Source organism: Crocodylus siamensis, chromosome 1 (genome assembly GCF_052110815.1).
Source record: "Crocodylus siamensis isolate JL-2025a chromosome 1, ASM5211081v1, whole genome shotgun sequence".
Classification (NCBI taxonomy): domain Eukaryota; kingdom Metazoa; phylum Chordata; order Crocodylia; family Crocodylidae; genus Crocodylus; species Crocodylus siamensis.
The window spans coordinates 107359651-107376806 of NC_143395.1; the positions used below are offsets into that span (position 1 = coordinate 107359651).

Sequence of the window (17156 nt, forward strand, 5' to 3'; positions counted from 1 at the left end):
CTGCCTTGGCCCTCCTGACTGCCCCCCTACATCCTCGGGCGACTGTAACATAGTCCTTCTTGGTGATGACCCCATCTCTCCATTGGGTATATGCCTCCCTTTTAGCAAGGAGACATTCCCGGATGCTCTTAGTGAGCCATGGGGGTTTATGTGCCCTCCTGCTCCCTTTGACCCTTGTTGGGATTACCTCCCTTTGGGCATGGAGGATCGTCTCCTTAAGGAGCAACCACTCACCTTCGACATCCGATTCCCTTCCCCTCTGGGTCCTCAGCGCTTCCCCAACGATCCCGCCTATGGATTCCTATTTGAAATCTCTAGGTTTATTTTGTGAATCGTGTTTGCAGCACACCTGAAAGGATTTCAAGGCACCTCAGTGTGCTGTGGCACCCTGGTAGAGAATCATTGATCTAGACTCTTCAGAGCTTTAGAAGAATGCTAGCATCTCAGTCTTTTTTTCCCAAAACCTTCATAGATTCATAGATGCTAGGGTCGGAAGGGACCTCAATAGATCATCGAGTCCGACCCCCTGCATAAGCAGGAAAGAGTGCTGGGCCTACATTACCCCAGCTAGATACACATCCAACCTTCTCTTGAATACCCCCAGGGTAGGGGAGAGCACCACCTCCCTTGGGAGCCCGTTCCAGACCTTGGCCACTCGAACTGTGAAGAAGTTCCTCCTAATATCTAATCTAAATCTGCTCTCCTCCAGCTTGTGGCCATTATTTCTTGTAACCCCCGGGGGCGCCTTGGTGAATAAATACTCACCAATTCCCTTCTGTGCCCCCCTGACGAACTTATAGGCAGCCACCAGGTCGCCTCTCAACCTTCTCTTGCGGAGGCTGAAAAGGTCCAGTTTCTCTAATCTCTCCTCATAGGGCTTGGCCTGCAGGCCCTTAACCATATGAGTGGCCCTTCTCTGGACCCTCTCCAGGTTATCCGCATCTTTCTTGAAGTGCGGTGCCCAGAATTGCACGCAGTACTCCAGCTGCGGTCTGACCAGCGCCCGATAGAGGGGAAGTATCACCTCCTTGGACCTATTTGTCATGCATCTGCTGATGCACGATAAAGTGCCATTGGCTTTTCTGATGGTTTCGTCACACTGCCGACTCATGTTCATCTTGGAGTCTACTAGGACTCCAAGATCCCTTTCCACTTCCGTGCCACCCAGCAGGTCATTTCCTAGGCTGTAGGTGTGCTGGACATTTTTCCTCCCTAGATGCAGCACTTTGCATTTCTCCTTGTTGAACTGCATTCTGTTGTTTTCTGCCCACTTGTCTAACCTGTCCAGGTCTGCTTGCAGCTGTTCCCTGCCCTCCGGCGTGTCCACTTCGCCCCATAGCTTAGTGTCATCTGCAAACTTGGACAGAGTACATTTCACCCCCTCGTCCAAGTCGCTGATGAAGACATTAAAGAGTATCGGTCCAATCCTTTAAACAAATGCTATGAGGTTTCCACAGTGAACAGCATTCTGGCCCTTGGCTAACAGTTGACTGGTCCTCTGCTACCAGTGACACAGAAGTCTGCAGCCTGAAGTCAAAGTGATTCAGGAAATAGGACTAAACCCTCATAGCAGATGCCTCTGTTAGTCTTGTGCAGATTAGCTGCAGTCCTGTCTGCAGCTAAGGGCTGTCTATCACTCCTATATTTATGACCTTTCCATTCATTCCAATTCAATTGGCATTGCTCTCTGAGGATAACAGGATATGACCTAACTGATGTCTTGCCCACATTAAAACCTCCCTATATCTCTTCAGAGACAGCTACCAAGCATGCCTAGCAATTGCCATATTCTATTCCTGGGGGTTTCTATCCCTTTTAGAGGAGTTATGCTACTCTAAAATCTACATTTGTGTAGAGACACAGGGCATAGTTACACAGTAAATCTAGTGTGCCAGGCAGCACAGCCCACAAACATACTGAACTGCTCCATTCAGGGTGCATCTATATGTGCTTTAGTGCAGTTGATTAGTGCAGTAAAGTGTCACCATCTACACGTCCACTAATATTAGGGCACAGTAAATTAATGAACTCTGCCATAAGATAGTACTGTTGGGGACACTACTATCTTATGGTGGAGTAATGAACTGTGATCAAACACTTGTGAATACAGTGACAGCAGGCATAAATTGTGCCCGGTCAGCGCAGGCAGCAGGGCTGGACACGAGACCACAGCTCGGCACATTCAATGCTCAAGCTCTGGCCACCCCTCTACCGCCTGACACCTCCACCCAGAGCCCAGGGCTGACTCCCACCCTGCAACCCAAGTCTGCTCCTAGCCTGGGCCTGCTCTGCCATGGCTCAAAGTGCTGCTGTCCTGGACACGCATATAGATACTGCACCCAGGAATAGTGTAACCCACCTCAAAGTGCTCTGGAGTTTACCACTTCACCTTATTTGCATGTGTAGATGCACCCACAGGCTCCCTCATAAACCAGAAGCAGTACAAATGTCCCTGCCCCAGATATGCTAGCCCAACCCCAATACTAAATGTACACATCTACACTGCTTCTGGTTCAGAAGGCAGCCTGGGCAGCACAGCCAAGGCATATCTGAACATGTTATCACCTGACACAGTAAATTTACCAAGCAGCTACAGAGTTTTGCAATTAGAACCCAGGTGTTTTCTGGTTCCTCCCTTCCTTTCTTTGGATCAAAACAAAAAAAAGAAGTTGCTGCATAAAGCAGGTGAATTTCACGTAACCCTACTCCCTCATTACACCTTTAAAACCAACCACGTGCTAGCTCTTATAAGTCAATCATCAAACTAAAAGGGATATATCACACCTGGCCCCTGACCAAGGATGTGGAAAAGAGGGAGGCAAACCTTACTCCCTTGCTGCCCACTTGTACATATGTGTAAGGGCAAGATGCAGCTTAATTGAATGCATCTATAACCACAGAAGGGATGTCTCCTGAGGTACATTTGAATACAAACCTGTTCTGAAACCCTGAAGATTCTAAAATTATTAGATTTGGGGCAGGGAGAGAAGTGCTGTTGAGAAAGATTTCTCCTGAGAAGTGGGATCATTGTTAGTCCTTGCAGCTGTCTCAACATTTTAAAATTCCTTGATTCAATCTGCATGTATTCTGACAATAAATTTAAATTTTCTGAACCATCCATTTTTAACTGGCTCTGAAGAGATCCGGTGTGGCTTATGGTTTAGGAGTGCTGTTGGGATGTTCACAAGTGGTTTTGGGTATGTGAAGGAAAACAAAACACATATTATATGCTGACCTGATTTTGCACTCAACGGCACAGTTTTTAAAAGGATATGTTCTTTTCTTCCCAATTCATGTGCAACACTTTCACAGGGCAAAAACACATCACAAAGTAATTTTTCCATATTTTTTTAGATAATTAATAGCATTCAGTATGAAAATTTACCTACAGGCTGGAATCATTTAATACAATGCTATGTGTAACAATCTGAAGAAGCTAAATTAAAAAACTTATTAACATACAAGAGTGTTCAAAACCATCATATCTTGCATATTTGCCTTACCATGCTGGTGTCTTTAGCTTAAAAAGCTTTTCTGAAGCCTGAATCACTCTTAGGTGGTCATTGGCCAGCATACTGGCCCCTAAGAAAAATCCCACTTCCCAGTAACACTGCAGTTTCTCCAGGTTTCCCTTTTTACCAAGCAAGCTGCTGATCTTTACCCCTGTAACAATAAAAAGAAAACAAAGCATTATTGCACGGGAGCAAAGAGAGTAACAATTTTAAATAGATTTGCAATCTACTGTATTCATTGCCTAACTTTCTGTAATACAAGTACACATAAACCTTTCTGGGTTACCTAGCTCCTGGAGCTCCAGTCTGAGCACCCAGATAGTTCCTATCAAAGGACTCCAGCTAAGAGGATGGCAGAGCACTCTGATCCATTCCTAGGATGCTTGGAAGCAGGTGTAGGAAGAGAAGAAATGAACCTCACAGCAGCCAGTAAGGATGGCTTCTGTATGAGCAGTCTAGTGGACCAATGATTGCCAGGAAGGAGGAAACTGCCTGATGGAAGTATGGGGGAGAGTGTTGGTATAATTTAGGCTGCAAACACAGGTCACATTTGTCCCGGGATAAATCATTTTATCCCAGGACACTACAAGTAAAATGTTCTCCCAGGATTGCATAATTGAATCAATGGCAGAAAAGCAGCAGTGTATTCACTAAACCCTGATTAGAAGGGTGATGTGTATACACTCCCATCCCGGGATATTTCTGTTCTGGGACAAACACAGGCACAACTTGTCCAGGGAAAATACAACATCTGTTCCTAGCCCTTAGAGACCCTCTGCTATTTCTATCATCTCAAAGGAAGTTTGTACTACCCTGAGACTCTTGCATTACAGCTTTCACTGAGAAAGAGAGATCTAACCAGAGGGAGCTGCTAATAGCCAGCTAAGATCACACAAGAATTCCAAATGAGGGGAAACTGGGAAGTCCAACAGATTCAGCCTCACACAATCATTCCAGAATAAAATTACTTTTGTTTAAGCTAGCCAACTCCAGAGCCCTGAAACATTCCATCTCTGAATGTGCAGCCCAGCTGCGCCATCCCCACAGGAAATCTGAAAGATCTGAGAACATTTGGGAAATGAGGAATTGCCTTAACATTTATTAATAGGTACTTTAGCTCCTTCCTTCTCCATATCCTATAGGGTCCTGTGCACAATAAAGCTCCCCGCTTTGCAGTGCTGTTATTTTAGAAATTCTATTCCTTTGCTGGAACTTGCTTATTTATTTTGTTGTCCCCTATATACTGAGCTTCACAACACTCCTTCCCAGCAGGTATCATCATCATCATCAGTGCAATACCTAGACTCCTGGCAGCCACAGACAAACTTTTAGCATCAGGCCTCCCTTTCACCAGAGACAATGTATCTGTATTTTTTTTCCCCATTTACGGGCCCGCTTTCTGTCTAAGCCATGGGCGGCCGCCCAGTTCACCCATGTCTGTGTCCAGGCCTGATCATCGTCATCACTGATTTCTCATAGAACAGCCCCTCATGTACCTGCCACAAAGAGTCACACACTGACTGGATGCACCAGGCACTTGGAAAAAGAACTCCCAGTGCAACACCCAACTTGATGAAAAGTACTTGATATGGTAATACTCAGTACTTGGAGGAGGCATACCACACACTTCCAGAAAGGGGTTACATATGTAAAGGTGAAACAGGATTTACCTCGAGGGATCCTAACATAGAGAGAGAACAGCAAAGTACCTCACTCATGAGAGAGCACTTGGGGCATAATATTCCAGCACTATATTTGTGGGAGGTTTTGAAAATAAATAAAAAATACAAAGAATCTGAAGCCATCCCAGACCAGCTGGCATCTGAGGATAAATTAACACTTCCTTAGCATGGAGGATTGGGGATAGACTTGTGATTAAATATCAGTGAGGCCACCCAATCTTTATTTATCGTCATACTGATCAGTGATCAATGCTACAAGCTGAGTCGGTCCCACACCCTGATTTATATGGACTAAGGAATCAGAGGTTCAAGACACCTTGACTTGGTTGGTCTCACTACAGCTGTTTCTTTAGCCTGAATAGATCAAGAGATTAGATTGATAGGTAATTGGAAAGACTGTCTGAATCATGGCTTTGGAGCAGAAGCTGAACAAATGCTTACTTAAAAGGGATCAAACACTATGCAAATTTCCACCTAGCCTTCAGCAGTTGTGAACAACAAGAAACCATAGTCAGGCTGTGTTCTGAAGCCCTCCATATAAGTTCACTGGTCTACACTCAGGAAAAGGGGATCTAACACTATTTCTTACAGATACCACCCAAATTCCCCTGATGAAGGCAATTTGGTCAAGTTCAACTGACTGCCGTTGAAAGCTCTCTGAGACAATTTTCCTACAAGAGGATAGACTGAGTAAATATAACTCAGATTAACCAGACTGTCTACAACCGAAAATTAGATTTTGAAGGAAAATTTTCAGATGCTATGCTGGAACCACAAACATCAGAATTCAGATTTTGCTGTAGGAGGTGACAGCAGTATAGCTCATCCAGTCTGGAAAGCTATAAGTTGAGACCATCACCATATCTGATGGTCTACTAGTGCCTCCCATCTTCAGGTTAGGACAAAATGCATATCAATATAGCAACCCATCACATCCAATTATATCCTAGCTGTCTTCATACTGCCAAAAACCAAAAGCTTTCATTCCTATTGAAGCAATCATACCCATACCCATCTTTCTCTTGCAGAAGGATAATCAGATTTTCACACACACAAATGTGATTCCCCACTGTCTATATTCTGCTTTCCTAAAATACTGTTGTTGCAATTACTAAGATGGAGATTGGGCTGCCTCTTTTAAAAGAGCAATTTGTGACAGGTCAACTTTAGATGAGGCACTTGGGCAGACCACAGCCATGACTGCACTTTGAAGGAGACAGCATTAAGAGAAAAACTGACTGGAAAACAAAATTTTCCTTCTATGGGAAACTGAGGCTTAAAAATGGTTTAATCTGGAATAGGAAAGCAAATTTGAAATCTCTGTATTTCTTGATAATGGAATATTTCAAAACATTAAGACCGTCAAAAAGTTTCATTCCAAAGTCATCACTTCAAACTTTAGTATCATATTACATTCTTGTTAAAATACTTTGCCTTTATATACTGTAAATACAGCAAGTCAAATGATGAAGTCAAATGAAACAGGAACCATTTCACACACAGTGTCTGGATGAAACCAACTGATTGGGTGAAGTGGAAACATTTCACGGAAACCTATGCTTTCCAGAGGGAAAACTGCTCCAATCGGAAAATTGTCTCACTACAGCCATTTCTTTAGCCTTAGCAAAGTACAGGCAGTCCTCGACTTACAACGTTTCGAGTTACATCACACTTATGATGTTCATAAATTTCATAGTTTTTAGGGTCAGAAGGGACCTGAGTAGATCATCTAGTCCGACCCCCTGCCATGGCAGGAAAGAGCACTGGGATCAAATGACCCCAGCAAGGTGTACATCTAGCCTCCTCTTAAAGACCCCCAGGGTAGGAGCCTGCACCACTTCTCTTGGAAGTTGGTTCCAGACCCTAGCCGCCTTGACCGTGAAGTAGCGCCTCCTGATATCTAACCTAAATCTACCCTCTGCCAGCTTGTGACTGTTATTCCTGGTCACTCCTGGTAGTGCATGGGGGAACAGGGACTCCCCCAATGCCTGCTGGTCCCCTCTGACTAGTTTGTAACAGGCCACTAGATCCTCCCTCAGCCTTCTCTTGTGGAGGCTGAACAGGTTCAGGTCCCGTAGCCTCTCCTCATAAGGCCTGCCCTGCTGCCCCTGATCATGTGAGTGGCCCTCCTCTGGACCCTCTCCATGTTGTCCACATCCCTCTTGAAGTGCGGCGCCCAGAACTGGACGCAGTACTCCAGCTGCGGCCTGACCAGTGCCGCATAGAGGGGGAGGATCACCTCCTTGGACCTGCTTGAGATGCATCTGTGGATGCATGACAAGGTACGGTTGGGCTTCCCGACTGCATCCCCACACTGCCAGCCTATGTTCACCTTGGAGTCAATGATGACTCCAAGATTCTTTTCTGCTCTGTAGTGACAAGAAGGGAGTTCCCCAACCTGTAGGTATGGTGCCGATTGTTCTTCCCCAGGTGCATCACTTTGCACTTGTCAGTGTTGAATCCCATCCTATTCTCATCCGCCCACCCTTGTAACCTGTCTAGGTCTGATTGCAGCCTATTCCTCCCTTCTAGCATGCCCACGTCCCCCCACATCTTAGTGTCATCAACAAATTTGAACAGGGTGCTTTTTACCCCCTCGTCCAAGTCACTGATGAAGAAGTTGAACAGTGCGGGCCCGAGGACCGAGCCCTGCAGAACCCCACCGCTCACATTCCTCCAGGTTGAAAATGACCCATCCACCACCACTCTCTGGGTGCGGCCCTCCAGCCAGTTGGCGACCCAATTGACTGTGTGGGTGTCGACACCACAGTCCCCCAGTTTCTTAATGAGAACAGGGTGAGAGACAGTGTCGAAGGCCTTCTGAAAGTCCAGGAAGACTATGTCCATTGCTACCCCTGCATTTAATGATTTGGTGATCTGATCACAGAAGGCTACCAAGTTGGTCTGACAGGACCTGCCACTAATGAACCTGTGTTGGTTGCCCCTAAGCATGATCTCCCCTGCTGGCTCCTCGTGACACCCTGTTTCAACTTTCTGACATCAGTTTCAACTTTACAACACTTGATCTGATGCCAAGCCACGCCAGCGAACAACTTCACCGTGTCACTCATCTCCCTGGAGAACATCTGTCCAAACTTCCTTGGATACTTTCTTTAAGAAAGCAGACAAGACTCCAGAAAAACCTGCAGCCAAGAATCATGAGAAGACTCCAGCCAAGAACCCTTCAAAAAGTCCAGCTGAGAGCCCTTCAAAACATCCAGCAAAGCCACCTCAAAGAAGTTCTTCCACACCTTGGGACCTTGGGACCTTGTGGCCTGCTACAAACTGGTCAGGGGGGATCAGCAGGTACTGGGGGAGTCCCTGTTCCCCCGTGCGCTGCCAGGAGTGACCAGGAATAACGGTCACAAGCTGGCGGAGGGTAGGTTTAGATTAGATATTAGGAGGCGCTACTTCACAGTCAGGGCGGCTAGGGCCTGGAACCGGCTTCCAGGGGAAGTGGTGCAGGCTCCTAGCCTGGGGATTTTTAAAAGGAAGTTAGATGAGCACCTTGCCGGGGTCATCTGACCCCGGTGCTCTTTCCTGTCAAGGCAGGGGGTTGGACTAGATGATCTACCTAGGTCCCTTCCGACTCTAGCTACTATGAAACTATCAATATGATTGCTATTTACAATATAAATATATTAATGTAGCTATATTACTCATCTATAATTGATTGAGTACAAAATTCTGGGGTATTTTTAGTGAAAATAGGGCATCAAGCCTTGGTTCAGGAATGAATCCCTCATTGATAACATTGTTCCCTATGGGAAAATCAATTCCAAGTTACAACGTTTCAACTTAAGAGGTGGTTTTCAGGAAGCAAGTGTATTGTAAGTCTGAGGACTGCCTGTACATCTCAGAAAAATGTATTCAGATAAACTGGAATTTCCCAAACCAGTACTTTCTTAGGACTGTGATATTAACCCTTATTAAAGGCATCATCAGAATGTTACATATCTAGGGACCTACCTAAATCACAGTGTCATGGATTTTGCAGAAACCACAAAAAGGGATGTTGTCCACAGTCACTACAATTGCCCAGGAAATTTGGCATTGGTCGTGATTTCCCATTAAATCAACCAAAAAAGAAGTGGTAATAACAGACTAAGTGAAGGCACCCTCTGCCAATCAGCAGCAATGGGTGGGGCAAACAAACAGTAGTGACAGACTGCCAGTCAGCAGTGAGGGACTGGGCCACCAGGGCTTCTCCACCAATCATTGGCTAGGGATGGGGGCAGCACAAAATGCCTGCAAAATCAGCTCTGCATGTCATGAGCAGGCCATGAAACTCCCATTGTCCCACTGAGACTTAAGCAGGTCCCTATTAATAACCAGAAGTACTTTGGTTTTACATTGAATCAATAAGAAATCAGCTCCATAAGCATAATGCCCACCTCAGTGCTTAACTAGAACACTGGTACATTACAATGTTCAGCATCATGCTGGAGAGAAAGTAACAATGCTAGGAGGAAAGTGGGGTTTTCATATAACACATCTTAAGTAGTACAAATGATTAAAAAAACCCGAAGTATGTGTTAATTGTGTACAGCTGTATAAATGTAAGCATTTGATTGGGATCTTCAGTGCTTGTATAACATACATGAGCATATGGTGCAAAATCATTTCAGATGTATATACATTTTTAAAGTTAATATAGAAAATCTTTATAACTCCTGTCATTTCAAGTTTCACTTTCTATCAAAAGTTTCTGTTTGCTTTCTTATTTCCTAGGGTGATGTATCAGGTATGTTCCATTAAAAAGGATTTGAAAGTTAGTTCCTGGCTGTATGTTCCAACTCAATGTCTCCATTATCCACACCGATTAACAGGATTCACTGGAAGATTGCCACTTACTGAGACTATAAACACCGCTTGGATTTTCCAAAGGCTTCTTGCACACATTATATTTCTGGTGAGATTAAAGTGTTAAATTGTGCCAGAAACAGCAACTAGTCACATGTTCACAGAATTTGTGGCACCATAAAAATCAGAAGCCAGACACAAATATATCACTTGAAAAACATGTAATATTTTTGTGGCTGGTTTGTATAGTGCCATAGCTTGAATATGTGGCATCCCATACAGGTACATACCCCCAGGTCCAGCCCTGTGGCAGTCCCAATCAGCTGACGGTTGGCTGGCAGGGATGCCCTGGGATTCAAATAATGGAGTGGTCTCTGACAACTACTGGGAGAGGGATGGCTGCAGGGCTCAAACCCCAAGGATCAAACCCCTGGTCGTCAGCTGGCACAGACCTCCTGGGGACTGAGCCCCAAAGCAATCCCAGCCAGCTGACAGATGATCCAGGTGGTCGTGAAGCTCAAATCCTGGGACCCTCCTGAATCATCAGTCATCTGGGAGGAACCTCACTGAGGTTTTAAGCTCCAGGGCAGTCCTTACCAACTTACTGTCAGATGATCGGGTCGACCTACTATGGTCCCTGGAGCTGACTGATGATCAGCTGATCAGGACTGCCGTTCAAGTCTGGGAACAGTCCTGATCTACAACTGGCTGGCAGGGACTGTCCTGGGGATCAGGCCCCAGGAGGTGTCTGCCAGTCCCTTGCCAGATGCTGGGAGATAGAAGTAACCCTGGGACTCAAACCCCAGAGCCATCATAATCAGCTAATTATCTACTGGCAGGAACTGCTCTGGGACTTGAATCCTTGGACAGTCCCTGCCAGCTGATTGTTGGGCACCCACTCTGCCAATGCAGGGGGAGCCCAGGATCATTATCATGCTCTGTATTATATTACAGTTTTCATGATCCCAGGCTCCCCCTGCACTGGAAACATGGCATAATTGGGTTCTGATTCCCAAATCTCACAATAGTATATCTCGTGACTTATACGTGTGGCATGGCAGGGGGCATGACTGGTGGGAACCGGAGATCAGACTCCATCATGCTTTTAAGTGAATGTCTGTCAGGGAAACCTCTTAGACAAGTAATATCAAACTGGCCCTGAATTTACATACCTTACTATATCTGATCACAGTGTATGGTGACTACAGAGCATACAAGCCCAACCCTGTCCAAAGAAAGAAGTGACTAAAAATGCAATCTCCCAATTCTCTGATTGCCCCAAATGGAAGTCAAAAGCAATTTTTCCCTATTGCTAGGATGACTTTATTCATGTTTTCCATTGATCTGTATTATCACAATTTTCATATGATACTAATGATTGGGATGGAACTCCCATCAGGGACTAACAGTCTCATTGGTACTTCATTCAAAAAGAGGTCACCACAGAAATAAACACATGAGACTCCTATACCCATTTGCGGGTCCAGGAAACAAGGGAGAAGTGAGCCTGTTAGAATACTAAACTTAGCATTACCAAGCAGACTTGATGCCAAATTTTTATGGAGAAAGTCACTGGGGCTTAAGTACAGAGAGTCAAAAAGCCCATGGCTGAATCAATTCAATCTTCACAGGTTACTCTAAGATTGAACTGATAAGCAAGTGAACAGGCATTCACTTTTTATTCCAGAAATGCAGCCATATGCCTGAAGTGGCCCAGGCCAGAAGCCAGAGAGTGCTGGAGCCTGGGCCAAGGCTGGGCCACCCACCCTGAGAAGCAGGGTTTGCAGGGGAAGTGCAAAGCATCCCTCAGCAGCCCAGGATTGTGCATTAACTTGAATATGGAGGGGATCTGGGACAGAAGTTCAATGAAGTGATTTAACCTAAACCAGTTAAGTCTGATACTAAATCCATCCAGGTTTATCTTAAACCAGTTTTAGTCATTTTGAAAGCAGTTGGGCTAGAGACAGAAATTACACAGGAACTGGTTTAAGTGATCAGAAACCAGTTCAAACCTGTAAAAAAACAGAAATTCAATGTTTTCAAAATGGCCAAAACTGGCTTAAAGATAAACCTAGTTGGATGTAGTATCAGACTGAACTGATCTAGGTCAAACGGAACTTCTGTTTCTGATCCCTTCTCAGTTCAAATGAACTCATAGCCCCCAGCATCTCAAGATGCTTTGCAGCCTTGGCTGGGCTCCAGGAGAGCAGATTTGGCCCCATCCATTTGCTCCCTAGCTGGAACACTATTGCTGCTCCAGCTGGCTGAGAAGTAGGGGGGAAGGGACCAGGGCAGTTGGGGCCTGCCTGGCAGGGCAAAGCAGCCCCTACCAGGCTGTTCCCCATCCAGAGAGGAGCTGCTTTGCCCCACCAGGCAGATGCCAGCTGGGGTCCTGTGCAGGCCAGGGAGGGGTCTTAAACCCCCATCCCTCCCCCCCCCAGCCAAGCCAGCTGGGGCTGGAGCCTAGCCCCTCCATTTGAGCGGGGAAAAGCCTGGCAGGAGCTTCTCCCCTTCTTCTCCCCTCCCTCCCCCCACCCTCCAAGTCAATGCAGGTCAGGGTGGGAGTTTAACATCCCCCCCCCCATCATACTCAGCTGGCTGGCCAGGGCCTGGACATACCACCTCTCTCCACTTGAGCAGGGAAGTGGGGAAGCCTTGGAGCAGTTCTCTACCAGCTTCCTTCCCTTCCCTTTGGCAGTGGCTGGCAGATGTGCTCTAGTGCCCCCCACAACTTCTGCCTAAGCCAATAGGCATGAGGCTGCATTTCTGGAATCAAAAGTGAATGTCTGTTCACTTGCTAATTAGTTCAATCTATGCAGCTTATACTAACCTGCAAAAATTGAACTGATTCAACCTCAGGCATTTTGACTGTTTGTATTTCGCCTTTGTGTGCATTGAACTTCTGTTGTGTTACAGATTTAAACCAGTTTCCTATCACTTATGTCAGCGTGTGTATGTTATTTCTGTCCCTAGCCCCGGTGTTCAGTTACTCACTACAAAAAAGCATTATGAATACATCTGCCAGGCTGTTTCCTCTTTCATAGTGGGCAATGTCATTTTTACTTGAATTTGATTGGACTGTGAAACAGCAAATCATAATTACCAACTTTCCGGAGCTCAAAAGAACTATCAAACTGGTATCCAGCTGCCAGTAGGAGTACTGCATAATTAATTCCCGACTGTAACGTTGGCTCTGACTCGAACGCCTTCTTGAACCTAGAAAAAACACAAACACACAAGTTCCACTTCCTAGATAATGCAATCTAACAGGGAGTAATCCTACTTTTGGGTACTGTACATGCTTTATCTTCTGTTTGTACTACTACAACCATTCATGCAAGTAAAAATAGTCTATTGTTCTCCACTCATGTTTTATGGTTATTTTTAGGAATCCATCATTTATATATCTTCCTCTCATTTCCTGCCCTAATGGACATGTACACCAGCATAGACTATGTATACATCCATTTTGTACTGGAATTAAGATCCAGTTTAAAAAAAAAAGAAAAACAGAAGAAGAAAACCACTAACTGTTTTAAAAGTCTTTATATGGAAACTGTGCTTCTTTTAAGTCTAGGAAATTGATTGTTTTCCTAGAATTAAAGCTTTAGTCTCTACTATATATACTGAAATGATATACAAGGAAATCAAAACATGAATTTCCTATAGCGATATGAACTGTGCACTTCATATTTAGGTCTTATTCCTACTATTCCAAATGTTATATCTTTAGTGGTTCTGGTTAACACATATTCCTACCATTCTCAAAAGACTGTAGGAAGGGATGATGGAAGATCAACCATTTCTAAAGCTACAAGAGTACTGAAGTGTGTTAGTGTTTAGAACTTTCAGTCACTTACTGCAATCTACTCGTGCTGTTGGAAGTATGTGTGGCTCAGTGGAAAAAAATTAACAGTGTAATTTTACAGATTATATGGATACTATGATTTATTCTCTTACCACACCTAAAGAGAAATGCAAAATTAGTCTCCTAATGTTGGAACCTTTAAATGTCTGTTTTGGGTAAGAAACAACATTTCTTTAAAAGCAATTCAAACACGCTGGTCCTCCAATGAGATACATTTGTACGTATTTGTTATGAAATTTAGCATCAGAGCATTATAAGAAATGGCCATTCCTTGAAAAGTATGTTTGATTCCTCATTCCTTTACCAATATGATTCATCCTCAAAAGAAGCTATTTACCTACAAAAAGACTACTCCAGGGTTGATTCTATAGTGGGTTTCAACTACCATATCCAGCAGCCAGCCTTCCATGGGTGTTAGTGAAACTCTGCAGAGGACAGCTTCTGTTTGTAGAATTATTCCTACCCTATTGAAAGGCTGTTTTAAGAATGATGCTCTGTCATAGTGACAGTAAATAGTGAAAACAGATCTCTGTTTCAAGGAACCTCAACAAAACCCACATTAACTGGAATGTATGCACACATGCATTTGGACAAAGGAAGACGAAGGGAAGTCCAGCCTATGTAACAACACAAGCTACCCAGTAAATTCAATTAACATAATTTAATTATGGAAAAATAATAGGCCTTATAACTGCATTTGAGAGAGACAGAGAGAGGCTAGATGTACTAGAGAAACAATAGCAAAATACTGTTCATGAAAGATGAATTTGATGAGATCAGAAGAAAACTGTATCACTGAAACTTACGATGATGAAGGACGAAAAGATATAAGGAAAGAAAAATAATTTACAAAAAACCCCAAAGTTGGCTCCCAGACCAACTGCATTTGTATGTAAATCTCTGCGCATTGCATAACAAACTAACAAGATTTACTTTTTAATCCTTCTGCGGTAAAAATCTGAAAAAAAATGTATTACTCATCATAGGTATATTTTTGGGCTCAACACAGACTTTACTAGATGATTTTTTTGGCCTTTATTATAAAGAAAGTCAACCTACATAATTTAACGGTCCCTAAAATCCAGCTGTTTCTTGAAGGAAGCCAAAGTAGGTGCTTGCACTGCCTCTGGGGGAAGTTTGTTCCAGACCCTGGACTCACGCACCTTAAAGAACTTTTTTCTAATATCCAGTGTAAATCAGCCTTCTTTTCAAAATGAAATCTGAAAAACTGTGTGCTTTTAAATCCAATATTTAAAATGCAAATACTGTACAATTCTGCCTGCCTCAAAGAACTTGCCTCTTGATCTTTAGGGAACAGTCTGGAGCTCTAATGAGAATATGAAACAGACCCTGAAAGTCAAAATGAGTGATGAGCATTTCATTTGCACAGTGCTTTGATCATCTGCTTTTACTTTTGTACCATGAAATTCAATGAAATGAGGAAGGAAATGTATACTAATGAAATGAACATTTTTAGTAAAAATAAAACAGCAAGGAGAAAAATATCTCCCACCAACCACAAATTTATGTTAGCTAGAAAGGGTAGCTTGGCTGACATGCAGTATGTCACATGTTGGACTTCTTTTCAATTTTATGGCAAGGGGCTTTGAGATTTGGACAGAATCCTTATGTATATCTCTAGGGATATTTTTGTATTCCGTATCAATGGGATAAGTAGAATAAAAAATTTTGTTCCAAGCATTCCTATGCCTGTGTGAACCTCCCACTTTGGACTTCTCAACGGTATTTCATTTTTTACATGGAACAGGTAAAATTGGCCTCATTTTGAGGGTGGGGGGCAGAGAAGAGAGAGAGATCTCAAATGTCTCTCTTTTTCTCTCTCGTATAGATCTATAGAGAGCTATGTATCTATAATCTCAAAATGAGGCTGATTTTACCTGTTGCGTGTAGGAAAGGAAATATAATGACATATAATCTTTAGCTCTTGCAATTACATTTAGTGGATATTTATGTGTCATACCTACACAGTAAATAACATAGGCTCCTGCCATATATTCCTTTAATGGCAAGAGGGGATCTGGTCCCTGATCCCAACAATTTGTGCCATGGGTAGCATGGCAGGAGGCACGATGTTGGGTTCAGATCCCATTTTGCAATTACTACTTGCTAGTGCAAGGGGAGCCCAAGATCACAATCCTGAGCTGGGGCCGACAATCAGCTGATTGTCAAAACACCACACCTAGCAGCTCTGGGTGGGTGATCATGCACAGGGAATCAGAGGCTCCTGGCAGGCCTGGGTTTAGAGTCCTCAGCAAGTGAAGCCCTTTGACCACACCTTTCCCTCCCCCAGCCTCCAGCCGCACTCAACACTATACCAGGGCCAGTTCTAAACCCCCATGTGGTCCTGGCCCAGGACCAATAATCAGCTGACTGTCCATCCCAGCCATGTATTAGATTTAAAAGAACCATACAAACCAGTCATAAAAGCATTTTACATTATGGACATTTGTACACATGTTTGACCTGCAGCACCAGGTGCTTTTAAAAGCGCCTAGCATTGTGGCACATGCAGTTGTATAAGCAGCAAAATGTGTGTCAGCGCTGAGAAAATGGCAGCAGTGTGCTTTTGAACACGATCAGAGGTGCTTTAGTTCAAAAGCATGCTGCTGCCATTTTCTGTACGCTGATGCACACTTCACTGTTCATACAACTACATGTGGCACAACACAGTGCGCATCAGCTCACGCGTGGAGCAGACTCAATTAATTGAGTCTGCTCCGACCTGCAAGATCTCCAGTGCATCTCGGGACAAAAAATTATGTGTATAAATGCCCATCATGGGGAACATATTTATGGCTCACCTGACATTTTATGGTGCCTTAAATCAGATGCACATAAGCAGCTTTCACAGCACAAACGTAATATATAAAAGGGGCCACAGAAAGAAGGTGAATATCAGTCTAAGGAAAGTTTCTGTCTACCTATTAACCCTCTAGAACTTGAAGAGCTGAGAGAAACAAGACAAGGAAAGAAATTATTCTGATCATAACAGGTTGTTCTTTCAGTGTATTTAGTGGTTGTAGAAAGAGTTAGAGTGTCAGCCCTGAATACTAAAGCCTTCATTTTTATACACAGAAGAGATGCATCATAGGCAGTGAAAACATCCCTATGCCACCTTGTTAGTACACTTAAAAATCAGATTTAGATTGAGAGATCTAACCTCACCTTCAGCCAGTGTTTTTAGGGTTTGCCACTTACTTGCCACAAAACCAAAAGCTTGAAATCCCCCATCTTTATACCAGAGAATATAAATATCCTGGGACGCCCATC

The 17156-nt window shown here is 43.9% G+C and overlaps 1 protein-coding gene across 2 annotated transcripts in view; it reads right to left on the minus strand.

The window, feature by feature from the left end:
• Positions 1-17156, minus strand: part of MAP3K5 (mitogen-activated protein kinase kinase kinase 5) — a 152228-nt gene that overhangs the window by 54845 nt on the left and 80227 nt on the right. For both annotated transcript variants that reach the window (XM_090040084.1, XM_090040075.1), the window contains 2 exons: positions 13101-13213; positions 3504-3663 (listed from right to left, as the gene is read on the minus strand). In XM_090040084.1, the coding sequence (XP_089896210.1) occupies positions 3504-3663; positions 13101-13213 (273 nt within the window). The remainder of the gene's footprint in view (positions 1-3503; positions 3664-13100; positions 13214-17156) is intronic.